This window comes from Meles meles, chromosome 9 (genome assembly GCF_922984935.1).
Source record: "Meles meles chromosome 9, mMelMel3.1 paternal haplotype, whole genome shotgun sequence".
In the NCBI taxonomy this organism is placed as follows: Eukaryota; Metazoa; Chordata; class Mammalia; order Carnivora; family Mustelidae; genus Meles; species Meles meles.
This window is the reverse complement of record NC_060074.1, coordinates 62,034,237-62,061,112: the sequence shown is the minus strand read 5'-3', so window position 1 is coordinate 62,061,112 and position 26,876 is coordinate 62,034,237. Positions and strand designations below refer to the sequence as shown.

Here is a 26,876-nt window from a genome sequence, read left to right as displayed (position 1 = left end):
ATCAGTATCAGGTAAGCAATAAAAGTAAATAACCAGGTGCACAAAAAGACAGTAAGGCATGAATAAAATATAATAGAAATAGTACACTACAGAGAAACAGGGACTTCATATACAGGCATTATCAAACACATACTTCAAATAATGCATATTATTTTCAAGGAGATAAGAGACAAGATTGAGAATTATAGCAGATATTTAGAAACTAAAAATAGGATAACCAAAATTATGTATGAATGGATGAGTTCCTTAATATCTTGGACTCAGCTATCGGGGAAAAAATACCTACAATAAAGCATGGGGAAATAAAAAAGTTGGTAATACATAATAAAGTTTAAAAGACAAGGAGGGCACCATGATAAGGTTTAATGTATAATTAGAATCCCAAAAAGGGAGAAAAGAGAAAAAGGGAAGAAGTACTATTTACAGAAAAATGTCTGGAAACGTTTCCAAATTGATAAAAAATATTGTCACAAATTCAAGACCACTTACAAACTGTAAGAGAAATAAATAAAAGGAAATACTTAGTACATCACAGTGAAATGGCTAAAAACCCAGAATAAAAGAAAACCTTGAGAGTAAGGGGGAGGGTGGATAGAAGTCAAATTACTTTTAAAGTAAATGATAATTTGACTGAGTCAGTTTCTCAATATAAATAATAAAGCTGGAGCAATGCAAGCATACATTCAAAGTGTTGTAAGAAAGTAGTGCCAACCAAGAACTCTATAGCCAATATGACACCCTTTAAATAGGAAACTGAGCAGAAAAGAACCGTAAACAAAATCCCATGCTTCTTCATAATAAAAACACTCAAAAAGTAAGAATGGAAGTTAACTTTTTCAATTGATAAAAGACACTATTTCAACCAACAGCTAACACAGTACTTAAGGCTAAAAGACTGAATATTTCCCCCTAAAGATAATAAACAAGACATAGATATTTGTTCTCACTACTTCTATTCAACATTATACCAAAGGTTCTAGTCAGGGCAGTCACGTAAAAGAAAAAACAAAAGAAGGAGAAGGACAAGAAGAGAAGGAGGAGGAGGAGGAAGAGAATGGGGGGAGGAGGAAGAAGAAAAGGGGGTTAAGGAGCAAGGGAGAGGAAGGAGGAGGAGAGAAGAAGAGGAAGAGGAGGAAGAAGAAAAGAAAAGAAAAAGAAAGACAAAATAAAAGATATCCAGATTGGAAATGAAAGTTATGTTGTCTCTATTTACAAATGACATGATATAAAATCCTAAGGAATCCACTAAAACAACAATAAAAAACCCCAAAACTATTAGAATAAATGAGTTTCATAGGGTTGCAGGATATAAGATCAATATACAAAAATTAATTTATATAAACTAGGAATGAACAATCAAAAAATGAAATTAAGAAAATAATTCCATTTACATTAGCAACAAAAAGACAAAGTACTTAGTAATAAATTCAAGAAAAGTAGAATAACATTTATAATCTGAAAACTATAAAACATGTTTGAAAGAAACCAAAGACCTAAATGAATGGAAAGATATCCCATGTTCATGGATTGAAAGACCTGATATATATATATTTTTTAAATATTCTATTTATTTGACAGAAAGAAACCACAACTAGGCAGAGAGGCAGGCAGAGAGAGAGGAGGAAGCAGAGAGCCCGATGTGGGGCTCCATCCCAGGATCCTGAGATCATGACCTGAGCTGAAGGCAGAGGCTTTAACCCACTGAGCCACCCAGCCGCCCCAAGACTTGATATTTTTAAGAGGAAAATACTCCCCAAATTGAAGCACAGATTCAGTGTAATCCTTATGAAAACCTCAGCTGGCTCCTTTGCAGAAATTGACAAGATGTTTTTAAAATTCAAAAAGAAATTCAAGGGACCCAGAATAGCTTAAAAAATCTTTAAAAAGAATAAGCCTGGAGGACTCACAATTCTTAATTTCAAAACTTACTACAAACCTATCATCATGAAAATAGTGTACTAGTGGCATAAGAAAAACATGTAGATCAACAGAATAAAACTGGAAGTCTAGAAATAAACTCTCATATTCATGGTCAATTAATCCCCTCCCATGGTCAATTAATTTTTGACAAGGATCTCAAGACAATTCAATGAAAAAAAAAATTAGTCTTTTCAATAAATGATGTTGGAAACAACTGTATATACAAATGTAAAAGAAAAAGCTGGACTCCTTTCTCATATCATATATAAAAATATATCATAGACTTAAATATAAAGGCAAGAACTCTATAACTCTTAGAAGAAAATATAAGAGTATATCTTTGTGACCTTGGTCCTCTTAGATATGACACCAAAAGCACATGTATCAAATAAAAAACTTTGTGATCCAAAGATATCATCAAAAAAGTAAAAAGACACCCACAAAATAGAAGAAAATATTTGCACATTATTAATATAACAAACTTGTATGTAAAGAATTTTTTAAAAGTCAGTAATAAAGAGGCAAATAATTCAATTCAAGAGTGGGGAAAGGATTTGACATATCTCCAAAGAAGATATACAAATGGGCAATAAGCACATGAAGGGTTAACATCATTAGCCCTCTGGGAAATGCAAATTCAAAATCATAATGAGGTATTACATTGCACCCACTGGAATGGCTATACTGAAAAGACAGACAATAACAAGTGTTAATCAGAATGGGGAGAAACTGGAACCCTTATACATTGCTGGTATGAAAGTAAAATGGTACAGGCACTTGGGAAATATTCTGGCAGTTCTTTTGGTGATTAAATATGGAGTTATCATATGGCTCTGCAGTTACAAAGAGAAATGAAAAACTTGTATGAAAACGTTCATTGTGGCACAATATCCAAAAAGTGAAAAAAAAATCCAAATATCAATCAGCTGATTAATGAATAAACAAAATGTACATACACATGATAGAACATTATTCCTCAATAAAAAAGGAACGGAATACTGATACGTACCACATATATGAACTTTGAAAACTTATGCTAAGTGAATGCAACCGATCATGAAAGACCACATTTTATATGATTCCTTTTATATGAAATGTTCAGAATAAGAAAGTCAATAAAGACAGAAAGTAGATTAGTGATTACCTGGGTTGCATGGGTAAAATGTAGAATGACTGCTAATGGGTATGGTCTCTTTCTGGGATCATAAAAGCATACTAAAGTTGATTGTAATGTTGATTGCAAAAATCTGTGTATACCTTAAAAGCCACTAAATCGTACTTTCAAGTGGTGAATTGTATGGTATGTGAACTCTAACCCAATATAGTTGTTATATGTAGAAAAGTAAAGGTAAAACAAAAACATTTTCAGACAAACAAAACAGATAATTGATTACCAGGAGACTTATCAGTTGAAGAAATAATAAAGTTCAGTGACTTCAGAAAGAATGAAGACCGACAATAAGGTAAATGTATGAAAAAAAACAAATGAGTATCGACTGTCAAATGATGCTAATGATACACTATGAAGACACAATACACATGAACAAAGGCAGAGATTCACATACAAAAAGGTGGCATAAAAGTTGACAGGAGGGTAAACAGAGATAAGTATTTTAAGATCCTTGCATTGCTTGGAAAGTTGGTGAAATTAAATAAATATACTTTGGTTAATCAAGGATATGTGTTTTAATCTCTGATATAATCACTGAAAGAATAGTAAAAATGTACATTACTTCCAACTTAATAAAGCAGGAAAGAGATGGTATACTCTAGCTGGATAATTTGAATACCGTTTAATAAAGGAGTTCTTTATAAAGATGTGATAAAGTTTAAACAATACAAAATACAGACAAAAGATGATAGTGCAGAACTCCACTGTGTTAAGAACTGTGAAGGGTCTAAGATTTTACTTGACTAAATTATAAGTTGAACAATTATTCTACTGCAGTTTCAAGGACCCTGACAAAGGATGCAAGATTCTGGGTCAGAGACAATGGCATTTTGTCACTCACTGCAATAGCAGTAGCCAGAGTATCAGCATTTGTTGGTTCTCCCAGCTTGAAATTTCCATACAGTCCTATGAAGAGGGTTAGGTAACACCTATATAAGCAGTGGACGGCACACAGGAGAGCAACTGTGCAAGTTGGCAGGGGAAAAAGAGAGTAAGTATCCCAACTTCATATTCTTCCCACTGCTCCATGTCCTGCTGGTGCCTTCCCAGAGAACAAAACCAACTAGAATTCAGACAGCAAGGAAGATTATGTCATACATAAAACTGACCTTCATGCAGCCCAAAGCTGGTGGAAAAGGTTGGAAAGTGGATCTGGTGGGACAAATGGATAAACAGAGGGGAAAAGATGAATTAGTATGAAATAGTCCAAAAGAAGGTAAGTAAAAGTGTTAAAGGAACACAGAAATAGATAAGGAGATAGCGCTCAATGGGACAGAGATGCAACCCAAAATGTTTAAATGTTTCAATTAAGAGCAGTGATCATGTGATTGGATAAAAACCAAATGAGCAAAAAGTCCTAATCATATGTTATTTACAAAAGACACTTCTAAAATAAGTCAAGCAGAGAGAGTCAAGTATCATATGGTTTCACTTATTTGTGGAGCATAACAAATGACATGGAGGACATTGGGAGATGGAGAGGAGAAGGAAGTTGAGGGAAATTGGAAGGGGAGGGGAACCATAAGAGACTATGGACTCTGAAAAACAACCTGAGGGTTTTGAAGGGGCGGGGGTGGGAGGTTGGGGGAACCAGGTGGAGGGTAATAGGGAGGGCACGTATTGCATGGAGCACTGGGTGTTGTGCAAAAACAATGAATACTGTTACGCTGAAAAAATAAATAAATAAATTTAAAAAAAAAGACACTTCTAAAGTATGGAGGTTAAAAAAAACTGACACAAATTAAGGAAAAAAGAGGTACCATAAAACATCAACCAAACTGTATTAACATCAGACAGAGACTTGAAGGTAGAAAAGTTACTAGAGGTGAAGAAGGCCATCTCAAAATATTAATTACTTTGATTTATCATGAAGACCTAATCATTCTAAATTTGTAAAATATCATACTAAAACTAACCTCTAAAAATATAGCCTTAAAACATAGTAACAATGAAACAGACAGAGTAAAAATAAATTTAAAAACTCACAGAATGGGAGATTGTAGTATAATATCTTTCAGAAAATGACAGAACAAACAAAAAAATGAGTACAAAACTGAGAATTTAAACAACACGGTTGACAAGTTTGAGCTGACATATATATAATAGTCAATCCAAGGACTGCAAAAAACCCCTTCTTTTCAAGCATGACATAATATTATTAATATTGACCATAGCTGGGCCATAAAGTAAGTTTCAGCAAATTTCAAAGGACTGAATTCATATAGAGTATATTATGTGACAACAAGATTATTAAGCTATATATTAGAAAAAGAACAAAATAAAAAGACAGCTAGAAAAATCTCTACCACAATAGAAATACAGACCATTTTGAAAAGAAGAATAATGAAAATACAACTGATTAAATCATTAGGGACATAGCTATGGTCATACCTAGGAGGAAATATATGTCTGGAAATGTGAATATTAAAAAATATGAAAAGCTATGAAAAAAATAAAATAAAAAAAATAAAAAATATGAAAAGCTAAATATCAATGAGCTATACACATCAATGTCAAAAATTTATATAATCTTTGAGGAAAGAAAAACAAAAACCACTCCCTATCTCTGAGGCGATCATAACTCTACACCAATACCTCATAAGAATATTATGTATGAGAGAGGGGTGCCTGGGTGGCTCATACGGTTAAACATCTGACTTCAGTTCAGGTCATGATCTTGGGGCCCTGGGAACGAGCCCCAAGTTGGGACCACACTCTGTGGGGAGTCTGCTTGTCCCTCTCCCTCTGCCCTTCCCCCTGCTTCGGCTCTCTCTCTCTCTCTCTCAAATAAATAAAATCTTTAAAAAAAATATTTTGAGAAAAGACAACTACAGACCAATCTGACTCATGAGCATAGTTGCAAAAACTGTAAACAAATATCAGTGAACATCAAAAATATATAAGCAAGAATATGTAAGGTTTATACTGTGAATATTAGTTTACCATTTAAAAAACATAATTCATTAGTTTAATAGAACCAAGGAGGAAAACTATCAACTCAGTAGATACAGAAAAGTTATTTAATAATATTCAATATCCACTCTTGATAAAAAAATTTCAGCAAGGAGTGCCTCGCTCAGTCAGTTAAGGGTCTGCCTCTTGATTTCCATTCAGGTCATGACTTTAGGGTTGTGAGATCAAGCCCCAAGTAGGGCTCCACACTCAGCAGAAAGTCTGCTTGAGATTCTCTCTCTCCCTCTCCATCTACCTCTCCCTTCCTCCTCTCTCTTGCCCTTCCCCAATCCCCCAATTTTTTTTTTTTTAAGCAAAAAGCAGTCTGAGTCTGAGTCTGTCAAGCAGGGAGCCCAATATGGGGCTGGATACCAGGACGCTGGGATCATGACGCAAGCTGAAGGTTGATACTTAACGACTGAGCCACCAGGCACCCCAAAAATCAAATTTTAAAAAGGTATCCAAAGTAGTAAAATTATTACCTAAGAACGTGTCTAACAATATGCACAAAGTATCTATGCGCAAAACCGTAAAACATCATTGCAACAAGTTAAGGATATAACCAAATGGAAAGATACAGCAATTTTATGGATTGGGAACTTATTTTTTTTAAATACTATTTCTTTCTAAACTGATGTATAGATTTATCGCAATCTAATTGAAATCCCAGTTGCTCTTTTAAAACTCCTGAAGCTAATTCTAAAATTAATAAATTGAAGAGCAAAATGAAATGCCTTGTTTTACTGAATATTAAGAATTTTTATAAATCATAATAATGAAGGCAATGTGATTTTGGTATAAATATTGATAAATAAACCAACAGAATAGAAGAGGGGGCCCAGAAAAAGTCCATAGATCAGTGTACAATTAATTATAACAAAAGAGGCACTGAAAAGTTGTGAGGAAAGGAAAATCCTTTGAATGAATGAAGCTGTAAAATTACCTGTTTATATGGAAAAAAATAATCTTTACACTCTCATGCCTTCACACTTTCATACCCTAGGATAAAAATATTCATCTTGTTGGATCACAGATTTAATTGTGGAAGGCAAAACAATAAATCTCTGGAATATATATGTGTGTGTGTGTGTGTGTGTGTGTGTGTATAAATATATATATATTTTCTAACAAGCTGTAAACAAATAATCATAAAAAATAAATTTGGTTATTTAATACTTAAGAACTTCTATTTATCAAAAGATACCATTAAGAGTTATAAGATGTAAGACACAGAATGGAGGAATACATTTTCAGAACATAACTAACAAAGAGCTGGTAACTACAATATACAAAGAACACTTACAAAAGAATAAGAAAAAGATGACATAAAAATGGGCAGATAGTTGAATTGGTACTTAATCAAAAAAGGACGTTCAAATGGCAAGCGATCACCTAAAAAAGTTCTCAACCTCATTATTCATCAAGAAAGGTCAAGTTGCACCCTGAGATATGGCTATATACTCAACCAGAATGTCTATTGTGAACATTTGAATACTATTCCAATCCTCAAGGATGTGAAGAACTGAGGAAACTTATGCTGCTGGTTGTGAATTGGTACAATTCTGAGAAATCGGCAGAATCTACTCAAGCTGAACATACACATAGCATGACCTCACAATGCCCCTCATGTATACCATCCAGAAATGTATACACATGTGCATCAAGAGACATGTACAAAATGTTCATTGCAGCAGCATTAACAATAGTCAGAAGCTGGAATTCATCCAGATGCTTATCAGTCGTAGAATGAATAAATAAACTGTGTTATTTACATACAATAGAGAATGAAAGAGCTACAGCTACTTAAAAAAGAATATTGTAAATAATACCTTAAGAGAACCAAGTCTAGCACAAATGGGTCATACTGTATGATTCCATTTATATAAAGGTCAATACCAGACAACCTACTTTATTGTGCTTTGGGGTGGATACTTATGGTTAAACTATAAGTTGATTACCATGAAAATCCAGATTGGAGGAAGAAGCTTTTAGAGGACTGACTACAATTCATGACCTGACATTGGTGTTTGCCTTGTGATAAGTCATCATACAATTTTGTCTGTGAACTTCTTTTCTGTATGTATGTTATCTTTCCCAACATAAAGGGTTAAGAAATTTGATTTGATGAATAAGGGAAGGGAGAGAGTAAAGCAGGGAGAACACCTCTTCCTTGAAAGGTAGAAAGGCTAGGATACCTAGAGAGAGACAGGAAAGGGAGGTGCAAAGGGGCAGACAATGCTTGAATTGGGGGAGGAGCAAAGAGACAAACTGCTTCCTTTGCAATTTCACAGATTCAAGTCAAAAAGGACAACAGCCACTCAGGGGAGGATCCAGTCTTTGGTACCAAGATAGCTGTCTTGGTGTTTCAGACCAACATATCTGCCTCATTGTTTCAGAAATCTTTGCCAGTTATGGGAAGGAAAAATCTCCCTTTATAACTTCCTTTTTGGTGAAAAACTGTCACTGTATTCTTTTAGACTGTACTAGGTCTGATAGTATTCTGCTTTTATATTGCATAGTTCTTTATTTAGAATCACTTTTTGTAAACCTTTTAGATAGAAAAACTGGTTCTTTTGTTGGCTTGCTTCAAAAATGAGAATGAGCTAATTCTAATAATTCTTGGTATAGAGCCTCAAGGTATCGAGATGCAAATTCAATATTTAACTCAGTCTGAAAGATGCAACTATTTAGGTCCCATTCCTCAGAGACTTGTTCTTTTTGCTTTTGCCCCTGATGACTATGGGTATTATAATTTTTGCCACGGGGTTTAGAAAAGGAGCATAAAGGCTGCAAATGGATACTCCCTGGATAGTCACTGAAAGAAAATGTCTGGAGAAGGGAGACAAGATTGAGATCGCATTCCAACAAATGAATACTCGGTCTTGGGGTTAAACATTCATACTGGGAAGTGGAGCAGGGCACACTATTGGGAAATAGTACTTCCAGTGGTTCTGCTATAAACATTTTTCACCTATCCTTTTCTCTGACAAAAAAAAGCCTGTGCTGTGTGTGTGTTTGTGTGTGTGTGAGAGAGAGAGAGAGAGAAAGAGAGAGAGAGAGTTAGTTGCTGGGAGCAGGGTGGGAACAAACTTTAACGACTGATTCATCCTCTTGTTAGATGCTCAGAGTATTCCATTTTATTTCTTTTTATTTTTAGTTTTTTACATTTTTAGAAAAGATTTTATTTATTTATTTAAGAGAGAGAGAGAGAGCAAGAGTGACAGCAAGAGACAGGAGCAGGGACAGGGGGAGAGGGGGAACAGACTCCCCCACTGAGCAGGGAGCCCAATGTGAGGCTTGATCCCAGGATCCTGGGATCATGACCTGAGCCGAAGGCAGACACTTAACTGATGGAGTCACCCAAGTCCCCCCACAGTGTACCATTCTAGAGGAGAAATGGGTGCCTCCAAGACTTTTGGAAGAATATAGGGATAAGGAAGAAAGAAGAAAGAGGAAGAGGAAGAAGAAAAAGAAGAGGAAGAGGAGGAAGAAGGAAGAGGAGGGAAGGAAGAGGAGTTGTTTCTTTATGTCTTTAGTTCAAGTTATCTGCATATACATAACCTCTTTTTTATTTTGCTGGAATGGCCTCAATATATCTGTATGCTTTTACATGAAACTCTCTTAAAACCCGCATGTAGAATTTAGACCATATTTAGGGACCTGTATGTGAGTGAAGGCTTTGCCTGGCACACAGCATCAAAACACGTTAACTTTCACCATGATGAGTACTATGATGTTATCTGGCCCGAGAACTACCATTTTGTCCTTACATGGCTATTTCACTGTAGAAAGTCTCCTGGAGACCACACTCATCGTGTGACACGAACTGATACTGATCTTTATTGGGTCTTAATTTTGACTTCAGTAAAATGAAGAACTTGGATTCCATAAGTTATTTGACCCAAAGATTTTCCTTCTGTGGTGTACTCCCAGTTTCCTTAGAAGCTGGGAGTTAGTGACCCCTGGTTCTTAGAAGGCTGGTGCTGTGGTGTATGTGCGTGTGTCTGGAAAAAAGGGTTTTGCCTACTTCTACAGGTGGAAGTGTTTGCCTTGCCCTGACTGGAGTCGTGGAAGTTAAGAAAACCTGGTGAAACAGATGCCAGGGACACGTGTTACCTAATTTGGTCAAAGAACAAAGAGTGTGTAAAACATTTGGAAATCCTTTACAGTGCACTGGGATGAGGGAACTTATGGGAAGAGCAGAAACACAGTAGCACCCAGAATTTCAGAATGGGATAGTTGCACCTCAGAACGTAGGCATAATGTAATTACAGTAATCCACCCTTAACTGCAGAAATGTGTTTCAAGACCCCCCCAGTGGATGCCTGAAACCATTATCTATTACCAGACTTAACCACCTATACTGATTATGTATCTATCTTATAAACTGTTATATATATACCATGTTTTATGCTCTACATGGCTATCTGATGCATTTCAATTTATAAATTAGGCACAGTAAGAGATTAATAATCATAACTAATAAATAGGACGATTTTAACAATATACTGTACGAAAGGTTATATAAATGTGGTTTCTCTCAAAATATCTTATTGAACTGTACTCACCCTTCTTGTGATGATGTGAGATGACAAAATGCCTACCTGATGAGATGAAGTGAGGAGAATGAGGTGTGCCTTGAGGTTGCACTGACTTTCTGCCTGTATCTCAAAAGGAAGGTCATCTATGCCAGAGGGAGGTTGACCACAGGTTACTGAAATGGAGGAAAGCAAAATCACAGAAAGGGGCTACTACTTCAAATAGTCTGGGTTTTCAAGAAAGGATCTTCTGAATTGGAAGCTTAGCTGCACTGATGTCTAGGGCTCTGCCAGGCAGGCTATTGAACCCCATGTTCCTCATCTGTAAAATGGGGTAAACATTGAGATTGGTGAGGCTGTTGCGAGGGTGGAAGAGGATTCATTACATGAGGGCTGCTCTTACTAAAAAAATATTTTTTTCGAACTCCCAAGACACCTTCAGAATTATTCACGCCTTACTAAGAATTCTGAAACATCGCAGTAGTTTCCTATAGTGCATGGATTGTACTCCCTGCTCCCTCACCCCCCCCCCCCCCAAGGCCCCGTCTAAGGCTGCAGGAGTGGAAGGAAGAGGCACGTGGGGGAAGACTGGGGCAAACCTAGCCTAGCCCCATGGCCCCTGGCCTCCGGGCACGGTGGGGCCTGTCATGGCGGCCCAGCCACAGCTTAGGTGATCTCAGAGCCAGAAGAGAAGGGTCTGGGGGGTCAGCGTCTCCCAGACCCCAGCCCCGCCTGCGCTCCGCTAGGCAAACCCCTCGGGAGCGCCGGCTCACATGGGTCCCCGCCTCCAGCGGTGCGGGCCCGCCCTGACCCTGGACTCAGCCCTCGCGCTCGGGTGCCCACCTGGGTAGGTGGCGGCCCGGGCCTCGCGTGCCAGCCACCGAGGACCGAACCCCGGCCACGCCGGACCTCCGCCAGCGCCCCAGCGCGTCCCGGGCGGGGTGCGAGGCCCGCCTGGCGCTCGGCGCCCTCCCCGCCCCCTCCGCGCCTCGCCCCGCCGCCCGCGGCCCCCACCCACCGGCCGCTCCTCCCCTCTCCCCACCCTCCTCTTCCGCCCCCTCCCCTCCCCCGCCGCCTCGCCGACTGCTCGGCCGCGCGTCTGAGCCGCCCGGGCCCGGAGCGCAGGCGGCGAGGCCACCGCACCTGCAGCGCGCTCGGGCTGCCAAGCGGGCGCTTCGCCTCCCGCCGCCCGGCCTCCCTCTCCCCGCCGCGCCGGGTCTCCCGTGACACCGAGACCCCCTGGCCAACGACAATGACCACTTCCCTGCAAGATGGGCAGAGCGCCGCGGATAGGGCGGCTGCCCAGGACTCGCCGCTGGCCGCCCAGGTGTGCGGCGCTGCCCAGGGGAGGGGCGACGCCCGCGACCTGGCGCCTGCCCCCTGGTTGCACACGCGGGCGCTCCTGCCCCCTCCGGACGGGACCCGCGGCTGTGCTGCAGACAGGTAGGCAGCCCTCGGAGGGCGCGGGGGAGTGTCCTGGGTTGGCAGCCGGCGAGGGGCTGAGGAGGCGGTCCTAGGGGGTGAGCCATGTGCCCAGAGCTGGGCCAAGTTTGTGAAAGTCTCTGAAGACAATTCCCTTTGAGCTGGCTCCTATCGGCTCAGCAGGACATTGCGATCTCCCAGCGCCTTATAAATAGCATCACCGTTTCATTGAGAGCTCCTGGTCGCTCTCACCTCTGCCCATCCATGCGAACTAGGAGGCCGGGCGGACCAGCCCCTTCCTCTGTTCGTGGCCCTGCACTATAAAAAACCCCAAAACCAAGCCCAAACAGAAAAACCCTAATCCTTTTTATTTTATATATTTAAAAAAATCATAGCATAAATGAGTTCACCTCCCACATAGAGTCTTCCAGCGACCCTGGAGAGGCAAAGCAAGGATTGACATTTGAGCAGTCTTGCTGTTCAGCAGGGAAGAATAGAGGCTTTAAAAGGTTTCTCAATCTCCATAGCATTCAGCGCTAAGTGCCTTTAGAGTTCACAATTTTGCACATACTTTAGGAAAGAAAAAGACTGCAACAATACAAAAATCTGTAGTCCTTTATATTCATACATTGAAATGGTACTTTTTTTTCCTCCAGATTTTCAAAGTGCTTCAACTTCACTGAAGTTAAAATTACTCTGCAGAGGACTCGAGTACATTTTATACTAGCAAGTTCTATTCACTTACCTCTTCAAAAACACTGCCTTGAGGTTTAGTATCTATAAGCACTTGAAAAATCAACAGACTGTGTGTGGGCAACATTGTGAATGAAATTTGAAGTGAGATGAACCACAGCTATAATTAATAAACCATAACTTCCAAAAGTGATTAGTAAAATAGCATAGGGATGAATTCACTTAATGTTTGTAGACTTTGTCAATTTAATGGATCCATAAAAATGTCTAACTTCTCAGGATGGTTTTTGTGTCAATAATTATATAGTCTGTACTTCAGCTTAGGAAAATTATAAAAAATGCTGGAAATGGAGTTTCTATACCTAGTGATTTTTTTTAAAGCCCCCCCCCCCCCGAATACAGATTGAAATACTATGGAAAATTGGTTTATATCAATTAACAAATTTTATTTTGACCCACGTTAAGTACATCACAGACCTTTGCTGTGTACTTTATGTAATATTAGTGTTGTCACACAGTGGTACATGTTGGCCCTTAACTTCTTAATCCTGTCAGCAATTATATTTTACATTCCGCTTTATGTAAATTACCTCCTATGTTCTCTTGGTGTAGGAGAAAAAAGAAAGATCTTGATGTTCTGGAAATGCCATCTATTCCAAACCCTTTTCCTGAGCTATGCTGTTCTCCATTTACATCTGTGTTGTCAGCAGGCCTGTTTCCCAAAGCAAATTCAAGGAAAAAGCAGGTATGCATTTTAAAATTTTCTAATTTTAGGAGTTCTAAATGCACACAGTTTTTAAAGAGATTCTGTACTTTATAATGTTAACAAAGGAGTGGTATGGCCTATTTTAAATGACTATTGGCCGACAAAGTTTTGGCATCATTTCCCTTTGAGCCCCCAGTTATCATAGCTGTAAAATGGGAATGTTAAAACTTACCTGCCAGGCTTTTGTGTTAAGTGGGAGAATATATATAAAGGACAGGGTCTGGGAGCTATTATTATTTACAGGGTAGGTGGGAGAATTATATGTGATAATAGATTATCAATGTTAGTCAGAAATTGGAGGGTATGGGGGTGAGAAAGGGATTAGCTGATTTCTTTAATACCTTCTTTAATCTTCCACGTTTTAACCCAAGCCAGCCTCACTTACTAAAGGAAATGGTATAGTGATTCTGTGGCAAAAGGTAATTGGAGTTGAGAATGCAACATGGCTTCTTCACTGGTAAATTCCTCAGTTTGGAGGCTTCTGGCTACAGAAGGCAGATGACTCCTTAGTGATGATTAGAAGATGAACTTTACTTTCATGATTTTGCTTTCTTTCTCCATTTCTAGTTTGAGACTGATGGAGGCAAATTAGATTTCAGGGACCCAGCAACTATGGGGAGATCCATCATGATTATACATTTTGAAAAAAAAAATAGTGTATCCTAGAATAATCCCATCTCTTAATATACTCCCTCCCAATTTTGAGTCAGCAAAACAATGAGCGGTTTCACTAGGCAAAATGTACCTTGTTCTTGCAAGGATGGAAGCAATGATTTTAAACAGTCAGATACTTGCAGTGAGGAGAGGGGTAATAAGTGGAGAGAAGACCATAGATCATTTCCCCACGTCTATTGTTCTCTTTCCTTTTTTCTGCCTTTTTCTACCTATGATGAGTTCAATAATATATGTTTTAGGAATGAAGGAAATACCCTAAGGAATAGAAGGGTTCTTGATAATATAAAGCAATAATAAAGACAGAAGGGAAGCATTCCATGGACTCTTGGGTTTTGATAGAAGTCTGGTATAACAAGGCATATATATATATATATATATATATATATATATATATATAATTTGAGGGGGACGGTTTGAAGTTTAATTGGTGCATGTGCTTTTTGGAAAAGGACTGGAGAAAGTGGGAGTAAATATTCCCGGAGCAGAGGTATGTTCTCAATTAGAGACTTCGATGGGGGAGGCAAGTCCTTAAGTGGGCGGGACTGTGACTTTGGATGAGGAGATGAACAAGGAGGAGATTCTTGAGAGCTTTATTATCAGGATGAGTTTTAAAGTCAGAGCCCAAGCAAAAAGCAGCCCTGCTGAAATGTCTGGCCTTTTAAGAGCTTGGCTTTTGGGTAAGGATATAAGATGGAAATGTGGGTGATGGATTTGATTGTGTATCATGATGGCAGAAAAATTGATGATTGCCCGTGGGATCCGGCATGGGAAAAGGAAAGGTTTGATGATGGCATAATAGTTAGCTGGGGGAATGTAATAGATTATTTCCCTATTTATGGAGGGCCAGCTGTATTCCTTGCACCATCCTAGGTTCTGGAGCACTGGGCTAAGCAAAAATGCCATACCTTGATGGGGCTTTGATTTAGAGTTGGAATATGAGTTGGAGGTGAACAGAGGAAGGGGAGTGGAAGAGGAGAGGTCTGGGCTTACTCTCACTTTAATTTCTAGGTTGAACACTGGGAAAATGCCTGTGTCTAAGAGATGTCAATGGGGCAAGATTTGTTTTGAATAGAGAGAAAATATGTTAATAGAGGGAGAAAAAAAGAGAGAATGGGTATGGGTCAGGGTCAAGTCAGGGTGTGCCCTAAGGGTGTGTAGTCATCATGCTAGAGTAAGACATCTTGTACTGGGGAACGATAGCATTTCTTCGGATCAGGTTTAGCAAATTTGCAAAATGGGAAAAGGGTGCTGTGTTACTCTTGACTCCGGCTCGTTTCCTGCTATGGCCTTGTGTCCTATTTCCACAGTGACCTTCTCAGAGAGCACTATGCTCACACAGACAGCAGTGCTGTTTCATGAGCTGAGAGTTCTGGCCAGCCTCCTGGAGACCAGTCCCAGAGGGGTGTTCCCACCCGGGAAGGGCCCTTCACGCTGATCTCTTCCTTTGCCCAAGGGTTGGGATTTCTGTGAAGAGAAGGATGTCCCAAAGTTGGGGAAGAGGAAGGTTCCTTTTTACATTCTTTTATGTTTCCACCTACACTTTGCATTTAGAACAGATCCTTTGTTTTTATTCCTTTATATATGCTCAGTTCTTTGGACTGAGTGATGCTTTGGGAACAGCTGACTCTATGTCAGTGATTTCCCAAGCCCAGTATCTTTGTGACACAGATGACCCTTTTACAAGATGGTATTTCTGGCCGGATTATCTCTGACCTTCACTTGAGATGATGTAAAGGACTGGATGTGATAGGTTTCTATTGACTATTATTTATGGTTGACACATTACAGGAGCTAATGTCTCTTTTCTTTATAGTCTCTCTTCATTTGTTTTGTTTAACCATTCCAGTCATTTTAGCAATTCTTTTCTCCCTGTAGAAAAAGTGAAGAATTGCACTTGTTATTTACGAATAATTGACCAGAAAGTTTGAAAGAATCCAGACTAGACATGTTAAATTTCATGTGGCCTTTCAAAGCCACAGTCAAAAACCATTTTATAGGCCATAATTTCTTTTTTAACAATTTGAGACACCTACATAATACATGGGTGGTAAAGTGCACTGAAGCCACAAATAGGATATACTTTATCTCTGAAAATAAAATGTCTAAAAGTATATAATATTTACTATAGTCTTCCAGTGTTTTTATTTTAAAATAAGAGCTAGAGTGGTATAGAATATGGATTCTTTATTCTCTCTCCTTGTTATAATACTGGCCAGATATATCTCCTCGACATATTTCCCGATGCTTACCAATAAAGGAGATTTAGAGCAGATTCCTTTATATGCATTGCCCAGAAAAATTACTTGCAATTTAGACTTTATATTGAAAGTGACATATGAATTTAGATCTCTCTCTCTTTTTTTCTATTTCTGATTGAAATTTACCAGGAAATCATTCCTTAGCACCTACTACTTGAAGAAAGGGAAAGAATAAAAGATCCTTAGCCCTTACAAAAGAATCAGTTCTTGTCTTGTGTTTGTCTACCCTCAGGTAATTTTTGTGCTGGGACTCAACTTGTGCGTAGGTCTAGTTAATTGCTTCCCAGGACTTGGTAGTGAAACTTACTCAAAATAAAGTATCTGAAGATTTTAAAGATAAAAAGATACCCATGAAAAACTGTTGTGGAATGTTTGAGCTGGAAGAGAACTTTGAAGTCATCTACTGAATGCTGCTTTACAGATGAGTAAACTGAGGCTAAAAAATGCTATGTGGCTGGCGATGGCACAGCGAGGACCTGGAATCTGCATTTCTTGAGGCTTTAAAGAGTTTTTTTAAGGAAGGTCCAATTACCACAGAAGTTGAAAACTAAGAGCAGCACAAGGAATAAACATGCCAGTGTTGTTAGTTACAGCTGCTCATAATGCTAGAACATGGGTCATGGTACCATTAGTTAATACTCATTTAAGGACCTAGATTCTTCTTTTTTTCTTCTTCTTCAATTGTAACTATCTCTTTGTGTTTTTTATCTTCTAGCTTTCTTCTCCACCTTCTCCCTAAAACTGATATGAAAAATTTATCAAATAATTGGCGTATCACCAAGTAGGATTTACTAGTATTACTAATAACCAGCTTTTGTGTGAGTTTATAGTCCACAGTTAGAAGAACGCCAAGAAGAGGTCTCTTATCCACATTTTGTAATTTTTTTGAAAAGGGCAAAAGCCAGAAATGATTTGGCCGTACTTTTACAATTTAAATAAAGGGAGATCAAAAAGAGTATCATGTCTGAATGTGCTTTGCCCCTTACCACACTGTTTCTGATGTATTCTGTATTGAATTAAGCCTTTTTGTACATCTCAGAAAAACAAAAATATCTTTCAAATAATTAAGAAATTACTTTTCCATGTGCTCTGCCTTTGATTTCTTTTTTCTCTCACATATCAGGAACTATCAAAAGACAAGTTCATCTCTTCCCAAATTAACGGGCCTCTGATGTCATTCCTTTGTGATGCTAGTAATTAACCCAATTTGCATAGTCCTGTAGGAATCTTACATGGCTGCTACATTAACCGATCTCTCCTATACTCATTACTCCAATATTCACAGAAGTATAAAGCAATAAATTATAGTCTCATATTTCCATTTTCCAGATTCAGTAATTAGCAAGATTTTGCTTCATTTACTTACTTCATGTATTCTTTTCTGAAATTTTTATTGTCTTTGTTGAAATATTTTAAAATAAATCCTGAACATCCTCTCATTGTATCCCCACCTAGTTTTGTATGCATCGCTGAAAAATATATTTTCTTCTATGACCAAAATACCAGTATTGTCTAACAAAAATAACAATAATTCCTTGGTATCATAACCAAATTGTTTCAGTTGGAATGATACATGAAATCCTCAAATTATGAACTGGTTATATTTCAAAAGTCCTTAAATTAGCTCTTTAGAAATTTAAATCCATTTTCAGATGGAAACAGCATCATAAGTTGCATTTAGGCTTCCCCAGGCCATTTTACAAAATCCCATTTAATGTGGAATGAAATGCAAATATCTTATATATGCAGAAAAAAATAAATAGAAACAATACTTGCTCCTATTAGGGTTTCAAACAAATATGTCTTTCCAGCTGCAATTTGCTACTTGACGGTTGGCACTTGATGAATATCATTTTTCTTGGGAGGAATTTGAAAGTACACAGATCTTTGTAGCAAAGATATTGAAGCAGGCTTTAGAGGAGTACTTTTTAAAGGGTAAACACTGGACCACCTTTCTAAGAATCAGTGGGGCTGCTTGTTAGAAATGTTGATACTCAGGCCTCTTGCAAAACCACCTCAACAAGTGTCTTGATGAAGGGCATAGGAATTAGACTTATTATTATTTTTTTTTCTCTTTGACTTCTGTGGAAAATCAGGGGTATTCATATTCCCAGTCGCTTTTAGACTCTGGGGCAATCTGACCTTTCAAAATTGTGGACAATATCATTTAGTTGAGAAAAGGTAGAAATATTACAAATGGACTTTAGTTGATGTTTTATCCAAGTATTGATTGTTTGGAGGAAACAGATCCTCACATGAACTAGCCTGAAAGGTTATGTTATAGTATCCGAAGGCCAAGAGTTCACTGATCTCATGAGAGATTGGAATCAGGGAGTAGAAAGTCAGCCAAGATCAAGGCAGCCACTTTCTCCATTCTTCACCAGCACAGTATATAATCTCTGCTTCTCCTTTTTTTTTTTTTTCTTTTTAAAGATTTTATTTATTTATTTATTTATTTGACCGACAGAGATCACAAGTAGGCAGGCAGGCAGAGAGAGAGAGAGAGGAGGAAGCAGGCTCCCCGCTGAGAAGAGAGCCCGATGCGGGGCTCAATCCCAGGACCCTGGGATCATGACCTGAGCCGAAGGTAGAGGCTTTAACCCACTGAGCCACCCAGGCACCCCTCTCCTTCTCCTTCTGTGTCCATTTCATTCTCACATTTGTCTTCAGTCTTGCTTGTCTTGATTACCTCTCCGTGTACCTGGTCCCCGATGGCCACCCCATTGGAATAAATCTTTCCTCCTACTCGTGGTTCAGCACTTGGTAAGTGACTGGAGTCTGCATCTGGAGAGAGCTTGTAGCTCGGTGTGTTCAGCTCTTATTCGGTCAGCTGTAGCCGAAGGGGGACAGGGCCTGGACCGCTGCTCAGCCAAGTTTGTGAGAACAAATTCTGTGAGCAGGAAGTCCAGCTTCAATGGGTATGGCGTATGAGGGTAGGAAGAAACAATGGATGATTAGTGCCCCAGGAGAGAAGGATCTCAAACAAACAACAGTGGACACAAAATCAAAAGCCTTATTGCGTACCTATGATATATGGTGATCTACCAGTTAGTTTGGCTGAGTGGCCTAGACAGTTCACAGTGTCTGCTTCCTTTGCTTCGATTCACTTAATTCAAATGAAGCATATTTACTTGACAGTGGTTTCAGTTAATGCCACCCTTCAATGATGGGTATCTTTCTTAGCCATTGTCTTTGAGTTTGCAATTTAGTGATGTCCCTTAGCCTCTGATGACAGGAGCTACCAACTCAGGATTCTCTCTACTTCATGCTAGTTACTTTCATTTGTAACAGAAGACAGCTGTCTCTTCCTATTTTAAAACTTAAATCTCCCAGCAGATCTGCTTGTCAAGGTTTTATTTCCAGTTTGAAGGTTGCCTCTAATTCTTGGTTAATTTGCAGGGTACATTTGAAATCCAACCTTTATCTGCAATATGGGTTTTATTTTTCACTTGTCTTGAAAGCTCAGCTTCTGGCTTGTTTTTCCCTAGGGGCATATATTATGTTCTTTCAACAGAAGGAAAATTGAAGCCATTCATTGTTCAATGTAAATGTGGATCTTAATTAATATAAAAAAGCTTTCTGTAGTCTTGTAGATGTTGCTTTTGAACATGTCAACTTATATAGGATAGTAAGAAATTCCATTCTGTAAGAATACACTGACATGTATTTAAGCGGGGATAGGCAGACTGGGGCATTGTCCTTTTGGCACTCTAGATAAGGGATAAGCTCAATGAAGAACCTAGGAAACGGCCACAAGTCTTTGCCAAGGCAAGGGAGCTGAAGAGAGCCTTTCAGAATCAATTTAGGAGAGAACTGGGAAACCCGATATGGGGAGAGCATCCTTTACTTCTTGTCCTTCCCTTTGGTTCCACTCATTTAGCCTTTTTCAAAGCCACAGAGAAAATAAACACAAATGAGAGCATTAATATTCTTTTTTTTTAAGGTTTTATTTTTAAGTAATCTCTACACCTAACATGGGGCTCGAACCCACAACCTCAAGATCAAGAGTCTCATGCTGTACCAACTGAGCCAGTCCGGTTCTCCAGGAGGATTAATATTCTTAACTACTTCACCAATTCCAAAAGATCATTTATAAGTAGACTCTTTATTCACATACCTTGTCCATAGATGTAATGACGCATGTGGTGGTGAGGTTGTTAGGGAGTCGGTAAAAGTTTTCTAATCTGTAATAGTTCCAAAGAATGGTACATTTACAACATCCTGGACTCCTTGTTTAATATTGTTTCTGTGGAGAGATAAGAGTCAGTATGATGGGATTAAAAATATTGGGCTGGGAATCTGCAAGCCTAGTTTTTTTTTTTTAATATTTTATTTATTTGACAGAGAGAAATCACAACTAAGCCTAGTTTTTAATAATATCCTGCTGCTGCTGAGTGGTGTGATAGGAGCCTTTTGCCCACACTTTCTATGCCCTGAGAGTGCTATCATTTCATTCTGTTCTTAGAGTGAGCGATTCTGGTGGCTTTTGAAGTACTAATGAGTCCATGTAGCAGCTACAGGACTTTAGGAGACTTGTTTGGTCCCACTAGCCCCAGAAGTTTCCTCCTTACCCTTTATTGCGATCCTCCCACATGGTCACCACAGCTCCTGTGATAAAGGCACATTTGGGTGTCATGGGACAAGGAACACAGGAGCCACCTTTATGGAGATGATAAGGACAGTACGGGCTAAACTAGAAATTGCGCATCAGAGTCAAGGTCCAAATAGTAGAGAGTCGGAAAAGGTGTCATATGGAGAGGGGCCAGGTTGGGTAATAAAATTCTGTTTAAGCTTAGAAATACGGATATGATATTTGGTGTGAGATATTTGAGGCTGGTGTAGATCCAATGCACTTGGATCTTCTTGGCTTAAGGTTTGAGGTGGTTATAACCTTTAAAGTCCTTCTCCAAATTCCTCTTGCTCCACCCTCGAATAATCCATTTGGTCGCTAAAGCAAAAATCCAAGGAGACCTCTTTCTGGTCTTTTGTCAAGTACTGCCACACCTTTCCCAGCAATATTCTTGAATCCATAAATGCCTTTCCATCTTCCCTGCTACCATCCCAGCTTCAGCCACTGCGTACTCTCATACAAGAGGCATCAAAGGCTTTCTTTTGTGTTAGCCTATTTTGGTCCATTCTCTATACACTTTTTAGAAGAGAACTCTTGGAAAGTTAGATCACATCATGTCACTGCTTGGTTGAAAACTTTTTGATAGATTAGCATGAAGTTCAACTTCGTACTTTGACCTACAGGATTCTGCATGATTTGGCTTTCTGCCTACCTTAGAGACTTTTTCTGTATTCTACTTTTTGTTGATTATATTCCAGCCACAGTGGAGGGACAGTCCTACCTGTTTGTGAACTTGGCAACTTTTATTCTACCTCAGAGCCTTTGGCTTGACTTTTTTCTCTGCTTGGAACCTCTTTTCCTTGCTCTTTATGTAACTGACTCCTCTGTATTCTTTAGGTAGGTCTCAGTGTAAGATGACTTATCTAGGAGGCTTTTTGACTAGACTACCTAAAGTATATCGCACTCCTCCACACCTGTTTGTCTTGTTTCCCCCAACTCCAACTTTTCCGTGCATTTCCTTGGCTGTACTTCACATAATATGAATTGTTGGCATTTATCTACTTGGTCTAATCATTTATTGTTTTTCCCTCCAAATAGAGTATCTTGTGTTCCTTGTTCTTAGGTTCTTTCATGAAAAGAATGAATAAGTGGATTATTGATAATAAATAGTACAAAGAAATTTTAACAAATTGCATTTTGACATTCTAATCATTATCAATCATCTTGATCAAATTAAAAATATTTTAAAATCTATTAACAGTTTTTATTTATTTATTTTTAAGATTTTATTTATTTATTAGAGAGATAGAGAACCCAAATATGGAGAGCCACAAGCAGAGGAAGAGGGAGAAGCAGGCTCTTCGCTGAGCAAGGAGCCTGATGCAGGGCTTGATTCCAGGACCCTGGGCAAACGCTTAACCGACTGAGCCACCGAGGCACCCCAACAGTTTTTATTAACAAAAATAAAATTACACGCTAGGATCCTAGACCAATGGGATTTTTAACAGTATATATCTTTTTGCTTTTATTACACACATAGGACATTTTGGTCATGGGTAACAAAATTAATGGATATATTTTTGATTCTGTAAACTATTCTTAATGAGATTATAAGTAAAAAGTATTTCGTGGACTACTATGGTTCCTCTAAGCTTACTGTGTGTATTTTAAAAATCCCATGTCAGAAAAAATGAAGTGGAAATATCAACTGGGCTCACAATAACAAGTCTCTCAGAGCAAGGGGTAGTAGGTGTTAGCAAATGTCTTAATTATTAGCTATTAATATCACTGGGGAATAACTTGGGCCAGTGCTCACGGTGTAGAAATGCAGAGACATAGATCCCTTGAATATATAAAACTTTCCAAGGGATGTGCAGACTCACAGGTTTAAGAGAATCGGTTTTCAGATCCTCATGTTCCACATGTACTTTTTCCTAAGACTTACCTTTCTGAGAACCTACCTGTGTTCGTAATAACGTTCTCACCTGGTGCATTCCCCTGGGGCATGTAAACCTCCGGGGTGTCACACACAGGAGAGCTTGCTTTAATGATTAATCAAAGCACCATGGATCGGAAGGGGTTTCTGTCTTTTTATGCCGTGAGTGAATTTCTGTTAAGGAGAGACATGATGAGGAAGGAGAATTTTGGTTAGGGTTGAAATGTTCTGAATTCAGATATATGATTGTGTGATGGGATTGATAAAAATTCTCACTTTCTGTTTTTTCCAGTTTTTAATTATTGACTTTAATTTCTCTCTCTCCTGACTCCTGGCAGAGAATACCTAACCTTTGAGGGAAAGTTTCCTAAGCACAAAGTAAATAGCTCATTAGTGTGAAATACTGAAATGGTATTTTGTCACGTATTTAAATGTATTTTCTGCTATTTTTCAATACTTGGGATGAACCAATAGCTGAAAGAAAATGTGCCTGTGAACACCTGGTGTGCTGTAGGTTCATGCTGCAGGTGAGGTTCCCTGGGAAACAGAATTGGAGCACAAGTTTGCCTGCAGGGAGTGTCCTGGAGAGAGCTCTTGAAAACTGCCCCTTTGGGGGCCTCTGTGTGGCTCAGTGTGTTGAGCATCTGCCTTTGGCTCAGGTCGTGATCCAGGGGTCCTGGTATTGAGCCCCCCTGCTCCCATCAGGCTCCCTGTTCAGCAGACAGCCTGCTAGTCTCTCCGCCTCTGCCTCTGTCCCTGTTCTCTGCTTGTGCATGCTCTCTTTCTCTCAAATAAATAAAAAAAATCTAAAAGAAAGAAAGAAAAGAAAAGAAAACTGCCCATGGGAACAGACTGAGGGAGAAGCTGGGCTCCAAGGCAGCCACAGCAGAGGTCTCAGTCAATCCCATAGGTGCTCTGGAGCTAGGTGGGCCTTACAGAATTCTTCAGAATTAGAACAGAGGGGCTGGACTCCCCAGGAAAGGCCAGGCCGTGGCAGCTCTCTTCAGCTGAGTGTAATGGCAGGAAGGGAGGACTTAGCTTGGTGGCTGGTGGAAGCATGAGGGCTTTAGCCTCAAAGTGGCAGGTCTGGACAGGATCCACAGCAGCTACAATAGTTAATATTCTGTCTTCTAAATGTGACAGAAATCCTTTCTGAGGCTACAAGATTTTTGAAGATGAATTAGATAAACTCAAGGATATCTTGTACATGATTTCCTTGTACATTTTGTGTGTGTTATTTGTGTGTGTTTAAAACCTATTTTGTAAAATCACACCAAATCATATAAAGTATGTATTCTAAAAGACCAATCAATTCCCATCCCATTTTATCATAAAATACTTCAGTATTTTCTACTTTCTGTTAATAACAAATAAGCTATTAGATTAATTTTTTAAGTATATATACATCATTTGCTTTCATTAAAAACATAAGAAATTTTTATCTTGATGAATACTGCAATGAATGGAGCTACTTTTAATTTTATTCTTGGTTTTTATTTAATTAGACCCAAAGGCTGAAAATCAAGGCAGGAATTACGCTTACACAATTACCAAAGGAATTCCATGTCCTTCCTACCACTTCATCATCCTCCTCAGAGCTCTTAGTTCTTTTTTTTTCTTTTTGAAGATTTTATTTATTTATTTGACAGACAGAGATCACAAGTAGGCAAAGAGGCAGCAGAGAGAGGGAGGGGGACACAGGCTCCCCACCAAGCAGAGAGTCTAATGTGGGGCTCAATCCCAGGACCCTGGGATCATGACCTGAGTGTAAGGCAGAGGCTTAACCCATGAGCCACCCAGGTGCCCCTCAGAGCTCTTAGTTCTATATTATTTTAATTTTGTCTGTTTTCAGCTATTTCTCTTATAAGATATAATCTGTAACTAATTTTCAGTGTTTTTTAATATGTTTTTTTCTCAGAATGCGTACCTTTAACTGAATTGAAAAGTAAAGTTGGACCTTATCTGATAGAATATAAGTCTAATTTGGCTGACTCGTTTGAGAGTGAGGACTAACTTTTCTAATTATATGGTTGACATTTTCCTTAGATTGAATAAACTAAATTTATAGCTCTAAACTTTTGATGAAAATGTATTTAAAGCATATTATAAGACAATGGCATTTTATTTAAAAAATTGGGAAGAAGTCATGCAAAGCCTCACTTTTATGTTGGTTTGGCCAAGATGTGATAAAATTAACACTTTACCCCCCAGTTTTTCTGAGTGTATTAGTTTGAACAAACTGTATTTAAGTGAGAGAATAACATGTCGTTAATGGCAAAGCCTCATTGATAAACTATCCAGAAACTGAGGAAGGGAATGACTCTTGATTGATAACAAATCTTTTTCAACTCAGATGGTTTGTCTTATATACTACTCAATCTCCAGCAGATCGAGCAATGCCTGGCACTTAAAAGACCCTCAGTAAATTTTGCTGAATGAAAAAATAAATTAATGGCGATGCCTGGGTGGCTCATTGGTTGAACGTCTGCCTTCGGCTCAGGTCATGATCTCAAGGCCCTGGGATTGAATCCCACATTGGGTTCCTTGCTCAGTGGGGAGCCTGCCTCTCCCTCTGCTTGCTGCTCCTCCTGCTTGTTCTCTCTCTCTCTCTGTGACAAATAAATAAATAAAATATTTCAAAAAATAACTTCATGAATGAATGGATTAATGAGCAGGGGAGGAGCAGAGGAAATAGTTATTATTAAGTGAAAGAATGAGGGAATATTTGGGAATGTACTGATAATTTAATATAAAAGATAAAGAGTTTGCATGAAAACTTAGAAAAGTGAACTTTGGTTTAGTTACTGGGAGGGATCTGATATTGTTAGATGTTAAAAAGATCCGAGTCAGGATAAACGTTTGAGTATTGATTTACCACTATTAGCACATTCTAAATTTGGATTACCCTTACTCATAAGTTCTGTTCTTTGTCTCTTCGGTCCCCTTGTGGGCGTTTTCAGTCTTACCAGCCTGTGTGTGCCAGTTAAAAACCACGTATACTTTATGGGGCTAAGTCCAATAAAAGCTTTTCAATCAGCCCACATTCATAGTGGAAGATTACTTTCATTCTTGGGAAGGGTGACATATACGCGTGAAGCCCGGGATTCAGATGAAAGGAGTACTTTGGTGTTATTTAACTGTGTATTGGCAAGACTTGAGCCAGTATCTGGTTTCTCTTTAGAGACATTTTGCATTATATTACAGTACTCTTACTGTGCTGTGCCAGGGAAATTAAGATCAGCTGGAACACTCTGTAGGTCATTGGCTTGGAATCTCAGGGCACTGAGAACTTGATGTTTTGTTTTAATGACCTCATTTAGGCTGAACCTGCCTTCGTCCCAAAGGCATAAGAGCCTCTTTACAAAACCATGTCTGCACCTTGGGAAATATATGGGAAAGTTTTAGAGAAAAGTGTCTAAATATTTGAAGGCATTGGGTCAACCTCCATTTACAGAGTACTTATTAAATGATGGCTTGTTAGTTAAGAAAGATGAAGAGGGTGTATAATTCAGGTCCCTTGAACATCGTTGTCATCAGATTCCATGATGTCTGAAATGTACTTTGAAGGTTGAAGGGGATATTTTTAAGAAGAATGAAAGGAAAAGTGTTTACAGGTCATGTAGCAGTTCATGGGACTTGGGTTCTGGCAGATGCTTTCTACAGAGATTGCCAGAGGATGTCACTCTTGTTGTATGAAGGATCTCCTCCATATTTCACAAAGTGGGAGTAAATGATGCGTGTATGCATACGGGGTGTGTGAGGATGGTGGGAGGGCCATATGGAAGTCTCACAGTAAACATGGAACACCTTTCTGGAACAATCATTTTAATCAAAAATAGGGGGACATATTTTTATATTAAAATAAACACTCCTGTTTTTATGAGCAGAATGCACAATCTACATGGATTTTTAAGAACAAATTTAATACCTTAACATCTTTGCCTACCTGGAGATGGCAGTGGCTATGTAAGTTAC

The 26,876-nt window shown here is 38.8% G+C and overlaps 1 protein-coding gene and 1 long non-coding RNA gene across 2 annotated transcripts in view; one reads left to right on the top strand and one right to left on the bottom strand.

Annotated features, from left to right (window-relative positions):
• LOC123950539 overlaps nucleotides 1–11,810 on the bottom strand; it is an 81,543-nt gene extending 69,733 nt beyond the window's left edge. Inside the window, exons 1-2 of the long non-coding RNA XR_006820249.1 lie at nucleotides 11,725–11,810; nucleotides 10,648–10,757 (exon numbers count right to left, since the gene is read on the bottom strand). This is a non-coding gene — a long non-coding RNA (uncharacterized LOC123950539). The remainder of the gene's footprint in view (nucleotides 1–10,647; nucleotides 10,758–11,724) is intronic.
• The window catches only part of GRB14 (growth factor receptor bound protein 14), a 117,548-nt gene continuing 102,345 nt past the window's right edge, over nucleotides 11,674–26,876 (top strand). The window contains exons 1-2 of the mRNA XM_046018457.1: nucleotides 11,674–12,024; nucleotides 13,309–13,441. Coding sequence (XP_045874413.1) covers nucleotides 11,834–12,024; nucleotides 13,309–13,441 — 324 coding nt within the window. The 5' untranslated portion in view covers nucleotides 11,674–11,833. The remainder of the gene's footprint in view (nucleotides 12,025–13,308; nucleotides 13,442–26,876) is intronic.